Raw genomic sequence first — 24,898 nt, 5'->3', positions numbered from 1 at the left:
GTTACTCTGCTGTGACGAGTCCTGTTATGGGATGTATGAAACGCTGCGTATTAGCTGCATGTGTTCTGATATGAATGCAGTAAAGGTCAAAGTACTACTTGGTGTGGACGGAGTGACTGAATTCGTTGACTTCTTGACTTGGTGAGACTTGACTGGACCTGTCTTGCCTTGTCTTGACTTGAGACTTGACTTGACTGGACCTGTCTTGTCTTGACTTGAGACTTGACTGGACCTGTCTTGCCTTGTCTTGACTTGAGACTTGACTTGACTGGACCTGTCTTGTCTTGACTTGAGACTTGACTGGACCTGTCTTGTCTTGACTTGAGACTTGACTGGACCTGTCTTGTCTTGACTTGAGACTTGACTTGACTTGTCTTGTCTTGAGACTTGACTGGACCTGTCTTGACTTGAGACTTGGCTGGATCTGTCTTGAATTGAGACTTGACCTGTCTTGACTTGAGACTTGATTTGACCTGTCTTGTCTTGACTTGAGACTTGAGACTTGACCTGTCTTGTCTTGACTTGAGACTTGATTTGACCTGTCTTGACTTGAGATTTGGCTTGATCTGTCTTGTGTTGACTTGAGACTTGATTTGACCTGTCTTGACTTGAGACTTGGCTGGACCTGTCTTGAATTGAGACTTGACTTGACCTGTCTTGACTTGAGACTTGAGATTTGACTTGACCTGTCTTGTCTTGACTTGAGACTTGATTTGACCTGTCTTGTCTTGACTTGAGACTTGATTTGATCTGTCTTGTCTTGACTTGAGACTTGGCTGGACCTGTCTTGAATTGAGACTTGACTTGACCTGTCTTGACTTGAGACATGATTTGAGCTGTCTTGTGTTGACTTGAGACATGATTTGACCTGTCTTGTGTTGACTTGAGACTTGAGACTTGAGACTTGACCTGTCTTGTCTTGAGACTTGAGACTTGACCTGTCTTGACTTCAGACTTGACTGGACCTGTCTTGTCTTGACTTCAGACTTGATTTGACCTGTCCTGTCTTGACTTGATTTGACCTGTCTTGTCTTGACTTGACTTGAGCTGTCTTGTCTTGACTTGAGACTTGACTGGACCTGTCTTGACTTGAGACTTGACTGGACCTGTCTTGTCTTGACTTGAGACTTGACTGGACCTGTCTTGGCTTGAGACTTGACTTGTCTTGTCTTGACTTGAGACTTGACTTGACCTGTCTTGTCTTGGCTTGATTTGACCTGTCTTGTCTTGACTTGACTTGAGCTGTCTTGTCTTGACTTGAGACTTGACTGGACCTGTCTTGACTTGAGACTTGACTGGACCTGTCTTGTCTTGACTTGAGACTTGACTGGACCTGTCTTGGCTTGAGACTTGACTTGTCTTGTCTTGACTTGAGACTTGACCTGACCTGTCTTGTCTTGGCTTGAGACTTGACCTGTCTTGTTTTGAATTGAGACTAGACTGGACCTGTCTTGTCATTGTCATACGTCATACGTACGTACGTAGATACGTAGCATCAGACTTCACTCTACATAAGTCCTCCATATACCGAGTGGAGATCAGTATTCCTGACATGTGGTTCCCCCCCCCCCTGCAGAGTAAACAGAACGGGCCCCAAACGGCCTCAGTACACACAACTCTTCTAGATGGTCCTGACGTTATCAGCAAAGCCACCTTGTCTCACAGTCCGCAGAGCCCGAGACAAGAAGAGATCAGCCGGTCCATCTCCTCCATCACGGGGGTGGAATGAAGTGTTTGTCATTGATGCATTTGCTTCTCTTCTTCAGAGGTTTTAGTCCTTTTAACGACGCAGTTATTCAGCAATAAAAAATGGCCTCCAACGGAACGCTATGAGCGTCTGTAGGAACTGGAAAAGGAACACAGTATGGTGACCTCCATTGTTGGGTCGGAGGTTGCTGATGTTGAAGTGCAAGCTCTGCCTCTCAGTCTGTGATGTGGATCATTCCAGCTGTTTGATGCGGTGGAGGTCATTTCCCATCAAGGTCATGAAAGCATCCTTTTACGGCATCCTAAAAGGGCCTCAATGGCTCTCATGGAGGTAAAGCATAGATTTGTACAATTATGATCCGAGTCTCACACAACCTGTCTTGACTGGACCTGTCTTGTCTTGACTTGACTTGAGATTTGACTTGTCTTGTCTTGTCTTGACTTGAGACTTGACCTGTCTTGTCTTGACATGAGACTTGATTTGACCTCTCTTATTTTGACTTGAGACTTGACTGGACCTGTCTTGTCTTAACTTGAGATTTGACTTGACCTGTCTTGTCTTGGCTTGAGATTGGACCTCTCTTGTCTTGACTTGAGACTTGACCTGTCTTGTATTGACTTGAGACTTGACTGGACCTGTCTTGTCTTGACTTGAGACTTGACTGGACCTGTCTTGGTTTGACTTGACTTGAGACTTGATTTGACCTGTCTTGTCTTGATTTGACTTGACCTGTCTTGTCTTGACTTGAAACATGACTTGACCTGTCTTGTCTTGACTTGAAACATGACTTGACCTGTCTTGACTTGAGACTTGACCTGTCTTGACTTGAAACATGACTTGACCTGTCTTGACTTGAAACATGACTTGACCTGTCTTGACTTGAGACTTGACTGGACCTGTCTTGTCTTGACTTGAGACTTGACCTGTCTTGTCTTGACTTGAGACTTGAATTGACCTGTCTTGTCTTGACTTGAGACTTGACTTGACCTGTCTTGTCTTGACATGAGACTTGATTTGACCTCTCTTATTTTGACTTGAGACTTGACTGGACCTGTCTTGTCTTAACTTGAGATTTGACTTGACCTGTCTTGTCTTGGCTTGAGATTGGACCTGTCTTGTCTTGACTTGAGACTTGACCTGTCTTGTCTTGACTTGAGACTTGACTTGACCTGTCTTGTATTGACTTGAGACTTGACTGGACCTGTCTTGGTTTGACTTGAGACTTGACTTGACCTGTCTTGTCTTGACTTGAAACATGACTTCACCTGTCTTGACTTGAGACTTGACTGGACCTGTCTTGTCTTGACTTGACTTGACCTGTCTTGCCTTGACTTGAGACTTGACCTGTCTTGCCTTGACTTGAGACTTGACCTGTCTTGTCTTGACTTGAGACTTGAATTGACCTGTCTTGGTTTGACTTGAAACATGACTGGACCTGTCTTGGTTTGACTTGAAACATGACTTGACCTGTCTTGACTTGACTTGAAACATGACTTGACCTGTCTTGACTTGACCTGTCTTGTCTTCATTTGAGACTTGATTTGACCTGCCTTGTCTTGACTTGAGACCTGACTTGACTTGAGACTTGACTGGAGCTGTCTTGTTTTGACTTGAGACTTGACTGGACCTGTCTTGTTTTGACTTGAGACTTGACTTGAAGTTGCACATCTTGACTTAAGACTTGAGCCCAGACTTGGGATTAAAGACACGTCTTTACAGACATTAATGGTAAAATGACTTCATATAAACATGAAATCATTCTAAAATCATAACATACAATTCCATAAATTATTGAATAAAAGTTTGAACATTGAAGATTTTGGCAGCATAAAATGGAGCCTTGACTCCATGACCATGAAGACCTTGAGACCATGAAGCAGAGCTATTCTCTGAGTGACAGGCCAGTGCAGAGACCTGAGGACTGGACTAATATCGTATTTCCTTGTTCTCGTCGGGACTCGAGCAGCAGCATTCCGGATGTACTGCAGCTCGTTTAGTCAGCTCGGTAAGAATTCCGTCTGCTGGATGTGACGGCTTTATAGCGCCACCTATCGACCGTCAACATGCTGGAATTCCAAGGTTGCCTTCGCCTGCTGAAGAAAAGATGACATTTTTGTGAGGATTTCAACACCGTTTTATTCCGTTGTGTCTTTTTTTTTTCCCATGGTGCTACAGGTGCCAATGCCCTCCTCAGCACGACGGGCCAGACTGCCAGCAGCCAAGACGTAGTTTCCTTGGCAACGGCTACGCCTGGTTTCCCCCCATAAAGCCGTGCTTTGATAGCCATCTTTCCCTGGAGTTTATGACAGAAGAAGATGACGGACTGCTTCTATATGCCGGCCCTTTGACCGCTCAGCTGCCTGGAGATGTTGAAGACTTCATGGCCATAGGTAAAGAAAAAGGGTCGGGATGATTACACGGGATTAGAACCTGAGACCTTGAACTTGTGGAGTGAGCTTGGTTTCTACTACTCTCTATGCTACAAGACCTGTCTCGTCTTGTCTTGACTTAAGACTTGATTTGACCTGTCTTGTCTTGACTTGTCTTGACTTGAGACTAGACTGGACCTGTCTTGTTTTGACTTGAGACTTGACTTGACCTGTCTTGTCTTGTCTTGACTTGTCTTGACTTGAGACTAGACTGGACCTGTCTTGTTTTGACTTGAGACTTGACTGGACCTGTCTTGTCTTGACTTGAGACTTGACTGGACCTGTCTTGACTCGACTTGACCTGTCTTGTCTTGAGTTGAGACTAGACTGGACCTGTCTTGTTTTGAATTGAGACTTGACTGGACCTGTCTTGACTCGACTTGACCTGTCTTGTCTTGTCTTGACTTGAGATCTGACTGGACCTGTCTTGTTTTGACTTGAGACTTGACTGGACCTGTCTTGACCTGACTTGACTTGAGATTTGATTTGACCTGTCTTGTCTTGACTTGACCTATCTTGTTTTGACTTGAGACTTGACTGGACCTGTCTTGACTTGAGACTTGACTGGACCTGTCTTGACTTGACCTATCTTGTCTTGACTTGAGACTTGACTGGACCTGTTTTGACTTGAGATTTGAGTGGACCTGTCTTGACTTGACCTGTCTTGTCTTGTCTTGACTTGAGACTTGACTTGACCTGTCTTGACTTGAGACTTGACTGGACTTGTCTTGACTTGAGACTTGGCTTAACCTGTCTTGACATGAGACTTGATCTTGATTTGACCTGTCTTGTGTTGACTTGAGACTTGATTTGACCTGTCTTGTCTTGACTTGAGACCTGACTTGAGCTGTCTTGCTTGTATTGACTTGAGACTTGACTGGACCTGTCTTGTTTTGTTTTGACTTGACCTGTTTTGTCTTTACTTGAGACTTGACTGGACCTGTCTTGTTTTGTTTTGACTTGACCTGTTTTGTCTTTACTTGAGACTTGACTTGACCTGTCTTGTTTTGACTTGAGACTTGAGTGGACCTGTCTTGTCTTGGCTTGAGACCTGACTTGACCTGTCTTGTCTTGACTTGAGACCTGACTTGACCTGTCTTGTCTTGACTTGAGACTTGACTTGACCTGTCTTGTTTTGACTTTCATTATTTTTTCCATTCATGTGTAATAATGTCATAATTTTTCTTTTCATACAGAGCTTATTGGTGGCACACCCAGTCTGAAAATCAACCATGGTTCTGGTACGCTAGTTCTCCACCTAATAAACAGCATCGGCTTGGCCGACAGACGCTGGCATCGCCTTGATGTGAGGAGTAACAGTAAAGTAAGCCAATTACCTTCCTGCTTGCCATCACAAGACATCACACCTGCTCGTCTCCTCGTACAAAATAACAAAAGCTTACAGGACGTTGCTCGGCTCCACGTCAGCCGAGTCAGCCTCATTTTGTGAGAATTTAGCAGAAGAAAATATTATCCACTAAATTTAGCATAGAATGTGTCATTGTGTCTTTGACATCAATCAACCAATTGTTTCGGGGGTTTAAGGACCCCGAAGAAGAGGGGGGGGGGGTAATCATGTGTTAGAATGACTGTGTCTCGTAAAGTAGGCCAAAAAAGAGAAGAAACTAAACATACACACAGTCAGCATGTTTTTGGTTAGACGGTATTACATACATCATCATTTCTAATATGATTTCTATTATGGCTGCATTGTGTGAATGGTCAGTAAAAGTAAAAGAGAAGGAAGAACGCCAATTGGTTTGCTTTTGCTTACACAATGTATAACAATTTTTAATTAGAAATGAATTATTTACATCATTAAAGACAACTTCTAAATAATTTTTTGACCTTATTGGAGCTCTTCAGACATCGACTAACACCCCTACAGTCACTTGTACACTGGTATTTAGAAATAGTAAAAGTAAATAAGCCTCGTGTGTTGCTGTGTTGCTCGGGAAATTTGTGGCAGATGTACAGGGAGGGACGTCGGAAGTTTTTTTGCGAGATAATTCAAACCTGCAATAAAAGCCTGTTGTTCCGGCAATCAAATCTTGCTCGAATATTACAGTAACAAATTATTTTTTTTTTCAGATTAAAATGAACAAAGCATTATTAGAGCCCTGTAGACATGACAAAACACGACTATAGTCACATTTATACTTTTTTTTATTTACAACATATTTATTGCAACTGCAGGGTCTTGAGACACATGCTAACTCGCAAACTAGACCGCTAGCGACCTAAATGGTAGCCTTCAAGTTATTTCCTTTGAACTTAAATAGCCCAAAAAATACCACTTCCACATGGATAGCGAGGATAACTATTAACAGTTATTTAACCTTTAACATGAACATTAATTAAAACGTAATAATTTTTTCTGGGTACATGATACCATACAGCATCCGTATCAAACTTGGCGGGGGCCTCAAACTAGTGTCCTGCGGGCCACATTTGGCCCGCGGGTCACGTGTTTGAGACCTTTGCCTTACACAGTATTTATATTTTTGTTATTTTTGCAGGCCAAAAAAATAAGAAAAATAATAATAATAATTACCGGTAATAATGAGTCGTATTCAATATGATTTATCAATAATATATTTTGGGATTGGGAACTGTGATTTTTCTCTCCCTGTTTTGAAGGAAGTGCGATTTACTCTGGATCGATGTTCCACTGCCATCGTCATGGAGACAGAAGGTGTGGAATCCTGGGCAATGACGGAGGATCGCTCATCTTGTGAAATTCGAGGAGTAACACCCAATCGTGACAAGTAAATTGTTCTGCATTACTTATAAAAATCTGCTCTTATTTATTGTATTTGTGCTGTAAAAATATGAATTATTAATTGTTTATGATTTTCCGTGTGATTAAAGCCTTTTTGTTTGCCGCTTCAAATATATTTTCCTGTGATGTAAAAGAGTAAAACTATAACTTCCTCCTAATTAAAAGAGTTATGCAAATTGGAAGTACATTACCCAAATATCCTCGGAAAATTGTACTGCAGTTTCACACATTAACCGGAATAATCCAACCTTAAAAATCAGTCTCCATTAAAAATAATCGAAAAGGATGTTTAGAACTTCACTGACTCATTAAATCAAATCAGTTCCAGACTGAGGCGCAGTGTTCCGTTTCTCCGTGGGGGGGGGGGGGGGGGTAATGTCATCAAAACACCGCCATTTTTCAACGGAACCGACCAGGAATAATACGTGACCTCTGCTGTCGGGAAGCTCAGCCACAGAAGAAAAGAAATCATACGTCGCGACCTTGACAGCCTCTCGTTGTTCGCTTCTCATGCGTTGTTGTTGTTGTTGTTTTGTCTGATGTTCCAGGTTTCTCAACGGAAGCCACGTGTTGCAGCTCGGGGGGGTCAATGTGAACACGTCGTATGAATACCCTCAGCTCCAACACAAACACTATACCGGCTGCATAAAGAACCTACGACTGGACACCAAGGTAATTCGTGTACATCGGTAATATACCTATTTTATCTACCAAGGTAATACACCCATTTTATCTACCAAGGTAATATACCCATTTTATTGACCAAGGTAATTCGTGTACATCGGTAATATAACTATTTTATCTACCAAGGTAATACACCCATTTTATCTACCAAGGTAATATACCCATTTTATTGACCAAGGTAATTCGTGTACATCGGTAATATACCTATTTTATCTACCAAGGTAATACACCCATTTTATCTACCAAGGTAATATACCTATTTTATCTACCAAGGTAATACACCCATTTTATCTACCAAGGTAATATACCTATTTTATCTACCAAGGTAATATACCTATTTTATTTACCAAGGTAATATACCTATTTTATCTACCAAGGTAATACACCCATTTTATCTACCAAGGTAATATACCTATTTTATCTACCAAGGTAATATACCTATTTTATCTACCAAGGTCATTCATGTACATTGGTAATATACCCATTTTAATTATTTCATCTACCAAGGTAATTCTTGTACATCGGTAATATACCTATTTTATCTACCAAGGTAATATACCTATTTTATCTACCAAGGTAATATACCTATTTTATCTACCAAGGTAATACACCCATTTTATCTACCAAGGTAATATACCTATTTTATCTACCAAGGTAATATACCCATTTTATCTACCAAGGTAATTCGTGTACATCGGTATTATACTCATTTTATCTACCAAGGTAATATACCTATTTTATCTACCAAGGTAATATACCCATTTTATCTACCAAGGTAATATACCTATTTTATCTACCAAGGTAATTTGTGTACATTGGTAATATACCCATTTTATCTACCAAGGTAATTTGTGTACATTGGTAATGTACCCATTGTATTTACGAAGGTAATATACCAATTTTATCTACCAAGGTAATTTGTGTACATCTCTAATATACCCATTTTATTTATTTTATCTACCAAGGTAATTTGTGTATATCAATAATATACCCATTTTATCAATTTTATCTACCAAGGTAATATACCCATTTTATCTACTAAGGTAATTTGTGTACATTGGTAATATACCTATTTTATCTACCAAGGAAATTTGTGTACATTGGTAATATACCCATTTTATCTACCAAGGTAATTTGTTTACATCGGTAATATACCCATTTTATCTACCAAGGTAATATACCCATTTTATCTACCAAGGTAATTCGTGTACATTGGTAATATACCCATTTTATCTACCAAGGTAATTCGTGTACATCGGTAATATACCCATTTTATCAATTTTATCTACCAAGATAATTCGTGTACATTGGTAATATACCCATTTTATCTACCAAGGTAATTCGTGTACATCGGTAATATACCCATTTTATCTACCAAGGTAATATACCTATTTTATCTACCAAGGTAATTTGTGTACATCGGTAATATACCCATTTTATCTACCAAGGTAATATACCTATTTTATTTACCAAGGTAATTCGTGTACATCGGTAATATACCTATTTTATCTACCAAGGTAATACACCCATTTTATCTACCAAGGGTATTATACCCATTTTATTGACCAAAATAATTCGTGTACATCGGTAATATACCCATTTTATCTACCAAGGTAATATACCTATTTTATCTACCAAGGTAATATACCCATTTTATCTACCAAGGTAATACACCCATTTTATCTACCAAGGTAATATACCAATTTTATCTACCAAGGTAATTTGTGTACATCGGTAATATACCTATTTTATCTACCAAGGTAATATACCTATTTTATCTACCAAGGTAATATACCTATTTTATCTACCAAGGTAATATACCTATTTTATCTACCAAGGTAATACACCCATTTTATCTACCAAGGTAATATACCTATTTTATCTACCAAGGTAATATACCTATTTTATCTACCAAGGTCATTCATGTACATTGGTAATATACCCATTTTAATTATTTCATCTACCAAGGTAATTCTTGTACATCGGTAATATACCTATTTTATCTACCAAGGTAATATACCTATTTTATCTACCAAGGTAATATACCTATTTTATCTACCAAGGTAATACACCCATTTTATCTACCAAGGTAATATACCTATTTTATCTACCAAGGTAATATACCCATTTTATCTACCAAGGTAATTCGTGTACATCGGTATTATACTCATTTTATCTACCAAGGTAATATACCTATTTTATCTACCAAGGTAATATACCCATTTTATCTACCAAGGTAATATACCTATTTTATCTACCAAGGTAATTTGTGTACATTGGTAATATACCCATTTTATCTACCAAGGTAATTTGTGTACATTGGTAATGTACCCATTGTATTTACGAAGGTAATATACCAATTTTATCTACCAAGGTAATTTGTGTACATCTCTAATATACCCATTTTATTTATTTTATCTACCAAGGTAATTTGTGTATATCAATAATATACCCATTTTATCAATTTTATCTACCAAGGTAATATACCCATTTTATCTACTAAGGTAATTTGTGTACATTGGTAATATACCTATTTTATCTACCAAGGAAATTTGTGTACATTGGTAATATACCCATTTTATCTACCAAGGTAATTTGTTTACATCGGTAATATACCCATTTTATCTACCAAGGTAATATACCCATTTTATCTACCAAGGTAATTCGTGTACATTGGTAATATACCCATTTTATCTACCAAGGTAATTCGTGTACATCGGTAATATACCCATTTTATCAATTTTATCTACCAAGATAATTCGTGTACATTGGTAATATACCCATTTTATCTACCAAGGTAATTCGTGTACATCGGTAATATACCCATTTTATCTACCAAGGTAATATACCTATTTTATCTACCAAGGTAATTTGTGTACATCGGTAATATACCCATTTTATCTACCAAGGTAATATACCTATTTTATTTACCAAGGTAATTCGTGTACATCGGTAATATACCTATTTTATCTACCAAGGTAATACACCCATTTTATCTACCAAGGGTATTATACCCATTTTATTGACCAAAATAATTCGTGTACATCGGTAATATACCCATTTTATCTACCAAGGTAATATACCTATTTTATCTACCAAGGTAATATACCCATTTTATCTACCAAGGTAATACACCCATTTTATCTACCAGGGTAATATACCAATTTTATCTACCAAGGTAATTTGTGTACATCGGTAATATACCTATTTTATCTACCAAGGTAATATACCTATTTTATCTACCAAGGTAATATACCTATTTTATCTACCAAGGTAATTCGTGTACATCGGTAATATACCTATTTTATCTACCAAGGTAATATACCTATTTTATCTACCAAGGTAATATACCTATTTTATCTACCAAGGTAATATACCCATTTTATCTACCAAGGTAATATACCTATTTTATCTACCAAGGTAATATACCTATTTTATCTACCAAGGTAATATACCCATTTTATCTACCAAGGTAATATACCTATTTTATCTACCAAGGTAATATACCTATTTTATCTACCAAGGTAATATACCCATTTTATCTACCAAGGTAATATACCAATTTTATCTACCAAGGTAATATACCCATTTTATCTACCAAGGTAATATACCCATTTTATCTACCAAGGTAATACACCCATTTTATCTACCAAGGTAATACACCCATTTTATCTACCAAGGTAATATACCAATTTTATCTACCAAGGTAATTTGTGTACATCGGTAATATACCTAAACCTATACCTACCTAAAGGTCTATGGTGTGCCATCTTCTTGTGCTCAGCTCTTGGACCTGGGATCTCCAGCCCAGTGTGCCAACAGCGTGCCGGGCTGCTCTTTTAGCGATGACCTCTGCACCGACACGGAACAACAACAAGCGGAGCCGAGTTCTCCGAGCTGCCGCTGCGTTCCAGGCTTTACCGGGCCGCAATGTGACCAACGTAAGTACTTTCAAATACCGTGGTAGTACACGTTTTTTGGAGATCTTTGGTGAAGGTTTCAGTCGTTTTGTGGTCAATTTGGTTCAGTTTTCAACCTCACAATCACAACAATTTGATCTTAGAAGCTTTGCTCAAAAGATCTCGGGTAGAATGAAGCTTGTCACGCGTTTTGTCAGCCGACAGCTGAATTAATTGAACATGCTTTGTGATGGACAAGCGCTTCCAGAGTTCTCCTTTGATGGACGCAGCCACGTTCAGTTCCAGCTGCTGTGGTCGCTGCCTGCAAGACAGATAAGAGTCCAGGCAGGGATTCGAACACGTGTCGCTTCTGGTGTCATCCTCAGCCTGCTGACAAAGGAGCAGAACGAATACCTTCGTTTAGAGGTGAGTTTTTATGAGTTTAAATATTTTAAATATTTAATTATTACAATTAAATATTAATTATTAAAATTAAAAATTAATTATTACAATTAAAGATTAATTATTTAAATTAATATTTACTATTTAATAAAGCAATTAAATATAAATATAATTTAAATATACATCTTCATAAATATGATGAGGGACAATCATGTCATTTTATTAGCATTACAGTTGCAATATTTAAGAAAAAAATTCTTTTTTAAATTCAAAATGTCATAAAAAAATAAAAAAAAATAAAAAAAAAATAAGGTTGCGATCTTTGGAAAATTAGGTTGGGAATTATTATGGGAATAAAGTTATAATTATGTGAAGGATTGACAAAAAGGAAGTTGAAATGGTTGGAAAATTTAAAAAAAATGGCTGTAATTTCGCGAGAATAGTCAAATTTGTACAAGAAAAATTATTAAAAATTTTTTGAAGTCTTTTTTTAAATTTTAAAATTTTTTAATGAGAATAAACTTGTAATATTATGAGGAAATATTAGTGATGTAGAGTTAAAATATTATTTTAAAATAATACAATATTTTTTTTGAAGTCATAATATCATGAAAAACAAAAAGCAGAAAAAGTGGCAATTTTACAAGAATCAATAATAATTCTTATGTCAGAATTTGGAAGAAGAAAATTTAAGTAGTCGGAAAATTAAAAAAAACAGCAGAAATGAAATATTAATGAGAAAAATCACACTTTTACGAGAATAAATATTTAATAATTATTTTAAATATAAATATAACAATTAAATATAAATATAATTTAAATATAAATCATCTGTGACTGAAGTCATAATTTGAGTGAGTGTTTCTTTTTTTTAGTTTTATTTCGGTTTCACGGCAAGAGGCATTTGAGATGTCCTGCTGACTGAGCAATAGTTAATGCAGGCCAAGCTAAATTCGAATGATCTCGCCCGACTGTTTCTAATTAAGATTTGGACACGCAGGAGCTGCAGTTATTGGAGCCCCTGATTGGTCGAGTCCGTCGGGTTCACTCAGCCTTAACTGTTGAAGATAATTGTTGGCTCTTGTATACGTTCCCTTTGGGATGACTTCTACTTCTGCTCCGCAGTAACCAACTTTGCAAAGCATTCGAGCGGGTAAAATTACGACATTCATTTTTGCCACTGAAAGTTTGATTTTTTATTATTTTTTTTTTAACTACTTAGCCCTCGACCTTTTTGTTTTTTCCTCCATGGGACCTGGCCTATTTCTTAATATGTTGTCATGATCAAATTCTGTTGGCGGATGTCCAAATCAGTGGAGAATTTGTGTCACCCATTTTTCATTTTTATGCACACAGACAGACTGGAACCTCGGTTTTTTTTTAGTTACAAAAGGTCACACGACAACCGAAGCGTACAAAAACCCAAGCATTTATTTCCCCAAGAAACAATGGAAGTAGAATTAATAACGTTCCCTGTACCTGGAAATATAACAAAATTTACATTTTATAGAGAACTGCAGTAGTTAGACTGAAAAACTGCAGGTACAATCGTCATTACACACTTTTTGTTATGTGTCACCATTAAAACATTCCCCCACATGACATTGCTATACGCTAGCTTCCGGCATTGCTAAGTTCCTACCCTTAATTAACTCATTCATTCATTTTCTGCTAGAGCCTATCCCAGCTGTCTATGAGCGAGAGGCGGGGTATTATTTTATTTTATTTTATTTTATTTTATTTTATTTTATTTTATTTTATTTTATTTTTATTTTCTACCGCTTTTCCTCACGAGGGTTGCGGAGGGTGCTGGAGCCTACCCCAGCTGTCTTTGGGCGAGAAGCGGGGTACACCCTGGACTGGTCGCCAGCCAATCACAGGGCACATATAGATATTTTATTTTATTTTATTTTATTTTATTTTATGTTATTTTATTTTCATTCATTAATTCATTCATTTTCTACCGTTTTTCCTCATGAGGGTCGCGGGGGTGCTGGAGCCTATCCCAGCTGTCTATGAGCGAGAGGCGGGGTATTATTTTATTTTATTTTATTTTATTTTATTTTATTTTATTTTATTTTCTACCGCTTTTCCTCACGAGGGTTGCGGAGGGTGCTGGAGCCTACCCCAGCTGTCTTTGGGCGAGAGGCGGGGTACACCCTGGACTGGTCGCCAGCCAATCACAGGGCACATATAGATATTTTATTTTATTTTATTTTATTTTATTTTATTTTATTTTATTTTATTTTATTTTATTTTATTTTATTTTATTTTCATTCATTCATTCATTTTCTACCGTTTTTCCTCATGAGGGTCGCGGGGGTGCTGGAGCCTATCCCAGCTGTCTATGAGCAAGAGGCGGGGTACACCCGGAATGGAATGGTGGCCAGCCAATCAATCACAGCGCACATATAGACAAACAACCATTCACACTCACATTCATACCTATGGACAATTAATTTGGAGTGGCTAATTAACCTAGCATGTTTTTTTTTTGGAATGTGGGAGGAAACCGGAGTACCCGGAAAAAAAAAACATGCATGCACGGGGAGAACATGCAAACTCCACACAGAGATGGCCGAGGGTGGAATTGAACCCTGGTGTCCTAGGTGTGAGGTCTGCGCGCTAACCAACTCACATGTATTTATTTAATTTTATTTAATTTTATTTAATTTTATTTAATTTTATTTAATTTTATGTAATTTTATGTAATTTTATTTTATTTTATTTTAGTTTATTTTAGTTTATTTTAGTTTATTTTAGTTTAGTTTATTTTATTTTATTTTAGTTTATTTTAGTTTATTTTAGTTTATTTTAGTTTAGTTTATTTTAGTTTATTTTAGTTTATTTTAGTTTATTTTAGTTTAGTTTATTTTAGTTTATTTTAGTTTATTTTACCCTTAATTCAATACTCTTTATTTCATCCTCGAAACTGCCATAGTCGCTTCAATGAAACTAGCGCAGACCGAAATATGTATTGCACATGGGCGGAAAGGAGAAAGGAGTTCGACACGGAGTTGTTCATCGGTGTATGTTTTCAATGGATAAATAAACTACACACAAAATACATGACAAAAAATTTGTGGCCCAACTCTAATTTTCCCGTAGGGTATGAAAACCGAAACGTATTTTTTTCGATATTTTTTTGTCAAAAACCGAATGGTACAAAACTGATTTTTGACAGTACTGTAGTATTTCTAGCAGATTATAAGGTACATCAGATATTGTCGGAATCCGACTCAAGCTTCCCAAACCAGTTTGGAGCCAACTGGTCTAGAGTCCACCCCGAGTGTTTTTTAATTGTTCACTTCCTTTTTCGGTATTGACTCAGGTGGTCCGGGGTTTACTGACCGTTTTCTACAACCTCGGAGACGGCGACTACAACTTGACGCTGCCTTTCCATCACCTCGATGACGGCGAATGGCACCAAGTGGACCTGGATCGCTTTGGCCGAGAGTTCACCCTTCGCTTGGATGGCGGCGGAGGTCGGCGAGAGATAACAGCCTCAACTGGGCGGAGTCAGGAGATCATTATCGACGCCTCCGCTGTCATGCTCGGGAACTCTTTCCCGTCGGGACTCAATCGAAGTTTCCTTGGTAGGTGGGCTCGTTTTGGTTAGAGTTGAAACTTTAGTGAAGTCATTTTGTGCGAGCTAATTAGTGGCTAAATTAAGCTAATCGATAGCTTAGCTAACAAGTTAATTGTGCATAGATTCGTGGCTAACTTGCAAACACAAGTACCCCAGAGGAGTTAGCTTAGGGGTCTCAAACTCAATTTATTTGGGGGCCACTGGAGCTCGGGTCTGGGCAAGGCTGGGCCGCATCAGGTTTTCCCAAAAACCGCATTTATTATTGCGCAACTGCAGGGTCTTTAGCCACATGCTAACTCGCAAACTAGACAGCTAGCGACCTAAACGGTAGCCTTCAAGTTGTTTCCTTTCAACTTAAATTGCCAAAAACTTACCACTTCCACACGGATAGTGAGGATAACTATTAACAGTTATTTAACCTTTAACATGAACATGAATCAAACGTAATAATTTTTTTCTGGGTACATGATACCATACAGCATCCAGCATCGCGCTAACATTAAACTTTCATATCAAGGCGAGGGGCCTCAAAGTAGTGTCCTGCGGGCCACATTTGGCCCGCGGGCCGCGCGTTTGAGACCCCTGCCTTACACAGTATTGATATTTTAGTTATTTTTGCGAGCCAAAAAAATAAGAAAAATAATAGTAATAATTACCGGTAATAATGGGTCGTATTCAACATGATTTATCAATAATATATTGGCCCGCGGGCCACGTGTTTCAGACCCTGCCTTACACAGTATTGATATTTTAGTTATTTTTGCGAGCCAAAAAAATAAGAAAAATAATAGTAATAATTACCGGTAATAATGGGTCGTATTCAACATGATTTATCAATAATATATTGGCCCGCGGGCCACGTGTTTGAGACCCTGCCTTACACAGTATTGATATTTTAGTTATTTTTGCGAGCCAAAAAAATAAGAAAAATAATACTAATAATTACCGGTAATAATGGGTCGTATTCAACATGATTTATTAATAATATATTGGCCCGCGGGCCACGTGTTTCAGACCCTGCCTTACACAGTATTGATATTTTAGTTATTTTTGCGAGCCAAAAAAATAAGAAAAATAATAGTAATAATTACCGGTAATAATGGGTCGTATTCAACATGATTTATCAATAATATATTGGCCCGCGGGCCACGTGTTTGAGACCCTGCCTTACACAGTATTGATATTTTAGTTATTTTTGCGAGCCAAAAAAATAAGAAAAATAATAGTAATAATTACCGGTAATAATGGGTTGTATTCAACATGATTTATCAATAATATATTGGCCCGCGGGCCACGTGTTTGAGACCCTGCCTTACACAGTATTGATATTTTAGTTATTTTTGCGAGCCAAAAAAATAAGAAAAATAATACTAATAATTACCGGTAATAATGGGTCGTATTCAACATGATTTATCAATAATATATTGGCCCGCGGGCCACATGTTTGAGACCCTGCCTTACACAGTATTGATATTTTAGTTATTTTTGCGAGCCAAAAAAATAAGAAAAATAATAGTAATAATTACCGGTAATAATGGGTCGTATTCAACATGATTTATCAATAATATATTGGCCCGCGGGCCGCGTGTTTGAGACCCCTGAGTTAGCTCTACATGAAATTTGTGACTCCTTTTGAAGCTACGTCCCTGTCAGGGATTCAAACCGGTGCATGAAAAGGATTTGGCCGGTCTCATTGTGTTTCTCCTCGTCTCCCTCCGAAAGGCTGCATTCGAGATCTGAGATTTAATGGTCGCCCCATCCCCCTGGATGGGGAGCAGGCTTCTGATGGGCTTCAAGTGGTCTCTTCTCAGGGCGTGTCCCGCGGCTGCTCTTCAGAAGCCTGCAGCAAACACCATTGCCCCCCCCCGCTTGTCTGCGTGGACCTGTGGAGGCAACACGAGTGCAGGTGCAGTATATTTCAATAACACTCCTTTGGTACGATGGTGCACACCAACAGCCCCCCCCCCCCCCATTCTTCTCATCTGAACATCTCAGACATGAATAAGAAACCTTTGCCAAGGCCAAATATATTAAAAAATAAATAAAAATAAATGAAATAATGTATCTTTAACCACATAACCTAATAATTAATAACATAAACAACAAAGCAAAATTTGTTCTCAATCAGAACAATCGCAATCTTCACTGGCTAAATGTACTGCAAAAAAAGTCTTGAACCAGTTTTAATTTAATTTAATTTAATTTAATTTAATTTAATTTAATTTAATTTAATTTAATTTAATTTAATTTAATTTAATTTAATTTAATTTAATTTAATTTAATTTAAAAATGACAATTAAAACTAAAAAAATATATAAAACTATATTAGGAAAGCAGGAAGTGAACAAATGTAATAAGTTTAAATAAGTTTAAAATAAGCTTAAAATAAGCTTAAGATAAAATAAAATTAAATAAATAATAAAAATAATAAAATAATAAAAACGAAAAAAACCTTAAACTATATTAGGAAAGCAGGAAGTGAACAGATGTAACAGTTAGTGATTGTAAAAGTACCAGATGGAGGGGTAGAATTTAATAATCTTAAAATAAGCTTAAAATAAGCTTAAGATGAAATAAAATGAAATAAAATTAAATAAAATTAAATAAATAATAAAAATTAAAAAAAACAAACTTAAACTATATTAGGAAAGCAGGAAGTGAACAAATGTAACAGTTACTGATTGTAAGTTTAAAATAAGCTTAAGATAAAATAAAATTAAATAAAATTAAATAAAATTAAATAAATAATAAAAATTAAAAAAAAAATACTTAAACTATATTAGGAAAGCAGGAAGTGAACAAATGTAACAGTTACTGCTTGTAAAAGTACCAGATGGAGGGGTAGGATTTAATAAGCTTAAAATAAGCTTAAGATAAAATAAAATTCAATAAAATTCAATAAATAATAAAATTTTTAAAAAAAACCTTAAACTATATTAGGAAAGCAGGAAGTGAACAAATGTAGCAGTTACTGATTGTAAAAGTACCAGATGGAGGGGTAGGATTTAATAAGCTTAAAATTGTCACGGTTCGGCATGTCTATGTTGCGGTGCGACCCCAGGATGCAGAGAGCAGGACCGAATGCAGGTACAAATATTTATTTTTTGAAATAAATGCGGCAGCATGAAAAAGGCAACTCAGGCAGCAATAGGACAAACCACAATGATCCCACAAAGGGGAGATGCACACACCTGAACTAAATACAATGACAAATTAGGGACAGGTGTGGGTATCCATGGCAACAAAGGCAAACGAGGCAAAAGAGGAAGTCCAATACAGAAACCAAACAAACTGTCACGCACAAAACCGCACAGGGCGTGACAAAAGTAAGCTTAAAATAAGCTTAAAATTAAATAAAATTAAATAAATAATAAAAATTAAAACAAAAAAAACCTTAAACTATATTAGGAAAGCAGGAAGTGAACAAATGTAACAGTTAGTGATTGTAAAAGTACCAGATGGAGGGGTAGGATTTAATAAGCTTAAAATAAGCTTAAAATAAGCTTAAGATAAAATAAAATTAAATAAATAATAAAAATTTAAACAAAAAACCTTAAACTATATTAGGAAAGCAGGAAGTGAACAAATGTAACAGTTAGTGATTGTAAAAGTACCAGATGGAGGGGTAGGATTTAATAAGCTTAAAAATAAGCTTAAAATAAGCTTAAAATAAAATAAAATTAAATAAAATAAAAAATGAAAATTAAAACAAAAAAACTTAAACTATATTAGGAAAGCAGGAAGTGGACAAATGTAACAGTTAGTGATTGTAAAAGTACCAGATGGAGGGGTAGGATTTAATAAGCTTAAAATAAGCTTAAAATAAGCTTAAAATAAGCTTAAAATAAAATAAAATTAAATTAAATAATGAAAATTAAAAAAAAAAAAACTTTAACTATATTAGGAAAGCAGGAAGTGAACAAATGTAACAGTTACTGATTGTAAAAGTACCAGATGGAGGGGTAGGATTTAATAAGCTTAAAAATAAGCTTAAAATAAGCTTAAAATTAAATAAAATTAAATAAATAATAAAATTAAAACAAAAAAACCTTAAACTATATTAGGAAAGCAGGAAGTGAACAAATGTAACAGTTACTGATTGTAAAAGTACCAGATGGAGGGGTAGGATTTAATAAGCTTAAAATAAGCTTAAAATTAAATAAAATTAAATAAAATTAAATAAGTAATAAAAATAAAAATAAAAAACCTTAAACATATAGGAGGAAAGCAGGAAGTGAACAAATGTAACAGTTAGTGATTGTAAAAGTACCAGATCCAGGAGTCGGCTAACAGACTTTAGCATGAAGCGGCTTTCGTTTCCGTTATTTCATTCTAATCTCTCGTTTCTCTTCTTGAGTCTGACCAGGGTTTTGCACCTTCTGTATTTACATTCATGAAGGCTCTCTCCATTACCGACTTTGACAATGATGCATGTACCTCTTTAAGATCGCTCTTGAACTGACTAGATGTTGTTTATTCACCAAAGAGGGGGGGGGGCAGGTAGGGGGTGTGGGGGGCGGGGGGGTATACCATGCATTTTATTTGCTGGTGAAACTTGGTGGTGCATTTAATGTATTCAAAATGTCTCCGCCTGTTCTTTTCCTGTCTCGTGATTTCCTTCTTCATCATCTTGTCACGTCCTCTCACCTCCGTAGGCTGCATGCTGATGGTCTCCATGGACAGTTAGCTCATGCTAACCAGACTTGTATACCACTTGTATACCAGCCTTGTATGCCACTTATATACCAGACTCGTATACCGGCTGCATGCTGATGGTCTCCATGGACAGTTAGCTCATGCTAACCAGACTTGTATACCACTTGTGTACCAGCCTTGTATGCCACTTATATACCAGACTCGTATACCGGCTGCATGCTGATGGTCTCCATGGACAGTTAGCTCATGCTAACCAGACTTGTATACCACTTATATACCAGACTCGTATACCGGCTGCATGCTGATGGTCTCCATGGACAGTTAGCTCATGCTAATGCTTCATTTCAGCCATGACACCACAAAGTAGCCCACGTGTCAGTTTAATGCCCACTAGGTCTGGGATACAAGGCTGGTATATAAGTGGTATACAAGGCTGGTATACAAGTGGTATACAAGGCTGGTATACAAGTGGTATACAAGGCTGGTATACAAGTCTGGTATACAAGTCTGGTATACAAGTGGTATACAAGGCTGGTATACAAGTCTGGTATACAAGGCTGGTATATAAGTGGTATACAAGTCTGGTATATAAGTGGTATACAAGTCTGGTATACAAGTCTGGTATACAAGTCTGGTATACAAGTCTGGTATATAAGTGGTATACAAGGCTGGTATATAAGTGGTATACAAGGCTGGTATACAAGTGGTATACAAGGCTGGTATACAAGTCTGGTATACAAGTCTGGTATACAAGTGGTATACAAGACTGGTATACAAGTCTGGTATACAAGGCTGGTATATAAGTGGTATACAAGTCTGGTATATAAGTGGTATACAAGTCTGGTATATAAGTGGTATACAAGACTGGTATACAAGTGGTATACAAGTCTGGTGTACAAGTCTGGTATACAAGTCTGGTATACAAGTCTAGTATATAAGTGGTATACAAGTATGGTTACAAGTGGTATACAAGATTGGTATACAAGCGGTATACAAGTTTGGTATACAAGCGGTCTACAAGTCTGGTATACAAGCGGTATACAAGTCTGGTATACACGTCTGGTATATAAGTGGTATACGCCTCTGGTATACAAGTCTGGTATATAAGTGGTATACAAATCTGGTATACAAATCTGGTATATAAGTGGTATACTAATCTGGTATATAAGTGGTATACAAGTCTGGTATACAAGTCTGGTATATAAGTGGTATACAAGTTTGGTATACAAGTCTGGTATATAAGTGGTATACAAGTCTGATATATAAGTAGTATACAAGTGGTATACAAGTCTGGTATACAGGTCTGGTATATAAGTAGTATACAAGTGGTATACAAGTCTGGTATACAAGTCTGGTATATAAGTGGTATACAAGTCTGGTATACAAGTCTGGTATAAAAGTGGTGTACAAGTCTGGTATACAAGTCTGGTATATAAGTGGTATACAAGTCTGGTATACAAGTCTGGTATACAAGTCTGGTATATAAGTGGTATACAAGTCTGGTATATAAGTGGTATACAATTCTGGTATATAAGTGGTATACAAGTCTGATATACAAGTAGTATACAAGTCTGTATACAAGTGGTATACAAGTCTGGCATATAAGTAGTATACAAGTCTGGTATACAAGTCTGGTATACAAGTCTGGTATACAAATCTGGTATATAAGTGGTATACAAGTCTGGTATACAAGTGGTATACAAGTCTGGTATACAAGTGGTATACAATTCTGGTATATACTAAGTGGTATACAAGTCTGGTATACAAGTCTGGTATACAAGTCTGGTATTCAAGTGGTATACAAGTCTGGTATACAAATCTGGTATATAAGTGGTATGCAAGTCTGGTATACAAGTGGTATACAAGTCTGGTATACAAGTGGTATACAAGTCTGGTATATAAGTGGTATACAAGTCTGGTATACAAGTCTGGTATATAAGTGGTATACAAGTGGTATATGAGTCTGGTATATAAGTGGTATACAAGTGGTATACGAGTCTGGTATACAAGTAGTATACAAGTGGTATACAAGTCTGGTATACAAGTGGTATACAAGTCTGGTATATAAGTAGTATACAAGTCTGGTATACAAGTCGTATACAAGTCTGGTATACAAGTGGTATACAAGTCTGGCGTATAAGTCTGGTATACAAGTGTGGTATATAAGCGGTATACAAGTCTGGTATACAGGTCTAGTATACAAGTCTGGTATACAGGTCTAGTATACAAGTCTGGTATATAAGTGGTATACAAGTCTGGTATACAAGTAGTATACAAGTCTGGTATATACGACCACATAGGAAGTGAATGAAACAGATGGGGGTCTGATGAAATAAGCCCAGCTTCCTCCTCCTCCTCTGGGATGGCGAAGTGTGATGATGGTGTGATGTATGCCATCGTAACCCGCATGCTCAAATCAAAGTGGACCAAACCACCAGACTAAAACTAAAACTAACCGAAGTTTCCCTACGCTGTCCAAGCAGGTGCCCCCAAGGCCACATCACCAGGGAGATCTCCACAGGCAAGTCGTGCGTCTACACGCTGTGCGCCAGCCGTCCGTGTCGCCACGGCACCTGCGTGGCTCACTCGCCCTCCCGCTACACGTGCCACTGCAGCGAGGGCTACCGAGGACGCCACTGCGAGGTGACGCTCGCCATGTTCCATAACGAAGACGGCACCAGCCTCAGCCTGAGCTCCATGTTTGCCATCAGCATCTGTGTGATGGCGTTTCTAGGTAGCTATGTTGACTATGTGCTTTTCTACCTGTGGTGACTCTTCATCTTCACTTTTGTCATACTTTGTATCGACCTCTTGTGCCAAGATGGGATTTTCCGCGGTGCAATAGAGGAACATTGTACTCTATGTCTTCATTTGGGAACGACAGGGAAGCACTAAAAGGCCCCCGGAAAATCAGGGTGGCTTCTTTATGTGTTTTTCTATATTTCTCATCTCTTTTGTGTCCCCCGTCGCTTCCAATGTTACACTCTGGCTTCAAAAGTCAATTCCACTTTCAGCCTTACCCTTCATCCGTCCAAGTGATTTTATATCCCAACAATATTCCCACGGTCATTCCCTGCTGGTGTGTTTTTTGTCTTTCTGTCTTTGTTTATTTGTACGTTTGTTTTGTCCCGAGCCAACCTAACTTGGATTGTATTGTGAAGAATAACTGGAGTAGCTTATTACGACGGACGCCCGATAAAAAATGGCCGTAAAAATGAGATATCGGTATCAGGAATTGATCCAAAGCAAAACAATAATCCTCATTTTTTTTGGATCAGACTTTGCTATTTTGGGACCTTTTTATGGAGTCCGATTAGGCAATGTTAACGAATCCTTTATTTCATCCAAATACATTCGCAACTTTTCAAGTTATTTTGAAAAAAAAAATCCATAAATTTATTAAACATTATTTTTACTCACATCAGTAACCCAAAATGGCTGCCATATTGTGTCTTTGGGAATAGTCACCATATCAATGAAGGTCAAATAATTTTTCATTTTTCATTTTCTCGACATTTGGGATAGTTTTATGCATGTAAAACTATAATTATTATATTATAAAAAATAAATTTTTGAGTCAACCGCTGACCGGCAACGTAGCCGACTTTGTTAGCAAGCAAAGCAAACGACATTTTGTGAAAAAAAAATATTAATATTAATAACACCTCAAGAGGTGCGCCATGTTGTGTGTTAACCAAAAAAATGTACTCAAACTGAGGCATTAACCGAAAAACATCGCTGTGGATGCTAACGGAGGTTCCGGTGTACATGAAGAGTTTGTGGTTTGGTTCTACTGTTGGTATACAATTGATTGATTTATTTAACACGACTCTTTTCGAAATGCCCAGAGGAAAAACTTCTATTTTGAAGTGTTAAGATGGTCTGTGTGTCTTCTGAAACCGAGCCGAACTTTATTGATCCACTATGGAAATGTCTCGATTAGTATTGCAGAAGTATTCTGACCAATGATTTTATGACGATCATTAGAGTGAGCATCTTTCCTCGTAAACAATCTACTGTGATGCCATGTTGTGTGTTAACCAAAAAAATGTACTCAAACTGAGGCGTTAACTGAAAAACATGCTAATCGCGGCGGATGCTAACGGAGGTTCCGCTGTACATGAAGAGTTTGTGGTTTTGTTCTACTGTTGGTATACAATTGATTGATTTATTTAACACAACTCTTTTCGAAATGCCCAGAGGAAAAACTTCTATTTTGAAGTGTTAAGATGGTCTGTGTGTCTTCTGAAACCGAGCCGAACTTTATTGATCCACTATGGAAATGTCTCGATTAGTATTGCAGAAGTATTCTGACCAATGATTTTATGACGATCATTAGAGTGAGCATCTTTCCTCGTAAACAATCTACTGTGATGCCATGTTGTGTGTTAACCAAAAAAATGTACTCAAACTGAGGCATTAACCGAAAAACATGCTAATCGCGGCGGATGCTAACGGAGGTTCCGCTGTACATGAAGAGTTTGTGGTTTGGTTTGTACTGTTGGTATACAATTGATTGATTTATTTAACACGACTCTTTTTGAACTACCCAGAGGAAAAACTTTGATTTTGAAGTGTTAAGATGGTCTGTGTGTCTTCTGAAACCGAGCCGGACTTTATTGATCCACTATGGAAATGCCTCGATTAGTATTGCAGAAGTATTCTGACCAAAGATTTTGTGACGATCATTAGAGTGAGCATCTTTCCTCGTAAAAACAATCTACTGTGATGCCATGTTGTGTGTTAACC

At 37.3% G+C, this 24,898-nt stretch overlaps 1 protein-coding gene across 3 annotated transcripts in view; it reads left to right on the top strand.

The window, feature by feature from the left end:
- The window catches only part of LOC131138558 (neural-cadherin-like), a 126,752-nt gene that overhangs the window by 91,609 nt on the left and 10,245 nt on the right, over positions 1–24,898 (top strand). For 2 of the 3 annotated variants that reach the window (XR_013627476.1, XM_078791134.1), the window contains exons 23-31: positions 3,884–4,098; positions 5,334–5,461; positions 6,778–6,905; positions 7,468–7,591; positions 11,388–11,544; positions 11,762–11,928; positions 15,236–15,500; positions 17,216–17,399; positions 22,633–22,883. Coding sequence is in view for 2 of the 3 variants with exons in the window: in XM_078791134.1 (XP_078647260.1) it covers positions 3,884–4,098; positions 5,334–5,461; positions 6,778–6,905; positions 7,468–7,591; positions 11,388–11,544; positions 11,762–11,928; positions 15,236–15,500; positions 17,216–17,399; positions 22,633–22,883 (1,619 nt within the window). In the remaining variant the exon portion in view is untranslated. The remainder of the gene's footprint in view (positions 1–3,883; positions 4,099–5,333; positions 5,462–6,777; positions 6,906–7,467; positions 7,592–11,387; positions 11,545–11,761; positions 11,929–15,235; positions 15,501–17,215; positions 17,400–22,632; positions 22,884–24,898) is intronic. The other variant, XM_078791135.1, reaches the window with a different exon arrangement.

The sequence above is a fragment of the Doryrhamphus excisus genome, linkage group LG6, assembly GCF_037039965.1.
Source record: "Doryrhamphus excisus strain RoL-2023G ecotype Guam linkage group LG6, RoL_Dexc_Guam_v1.1, whole genome shotgun sequence".
Taxonomy (NCBI): Eukaryota; Metazoa; Chordata; class Actinopteri; order Syngnathiformes; family Syngnathidae; genus Doryrhamphus; species Doryrhamphus excisus.
The sequence above is the reverse complement of the archived record's forward strand: the minus strand, read 5'-3'. Positions and strand labels throughout refer to the sequence as shown.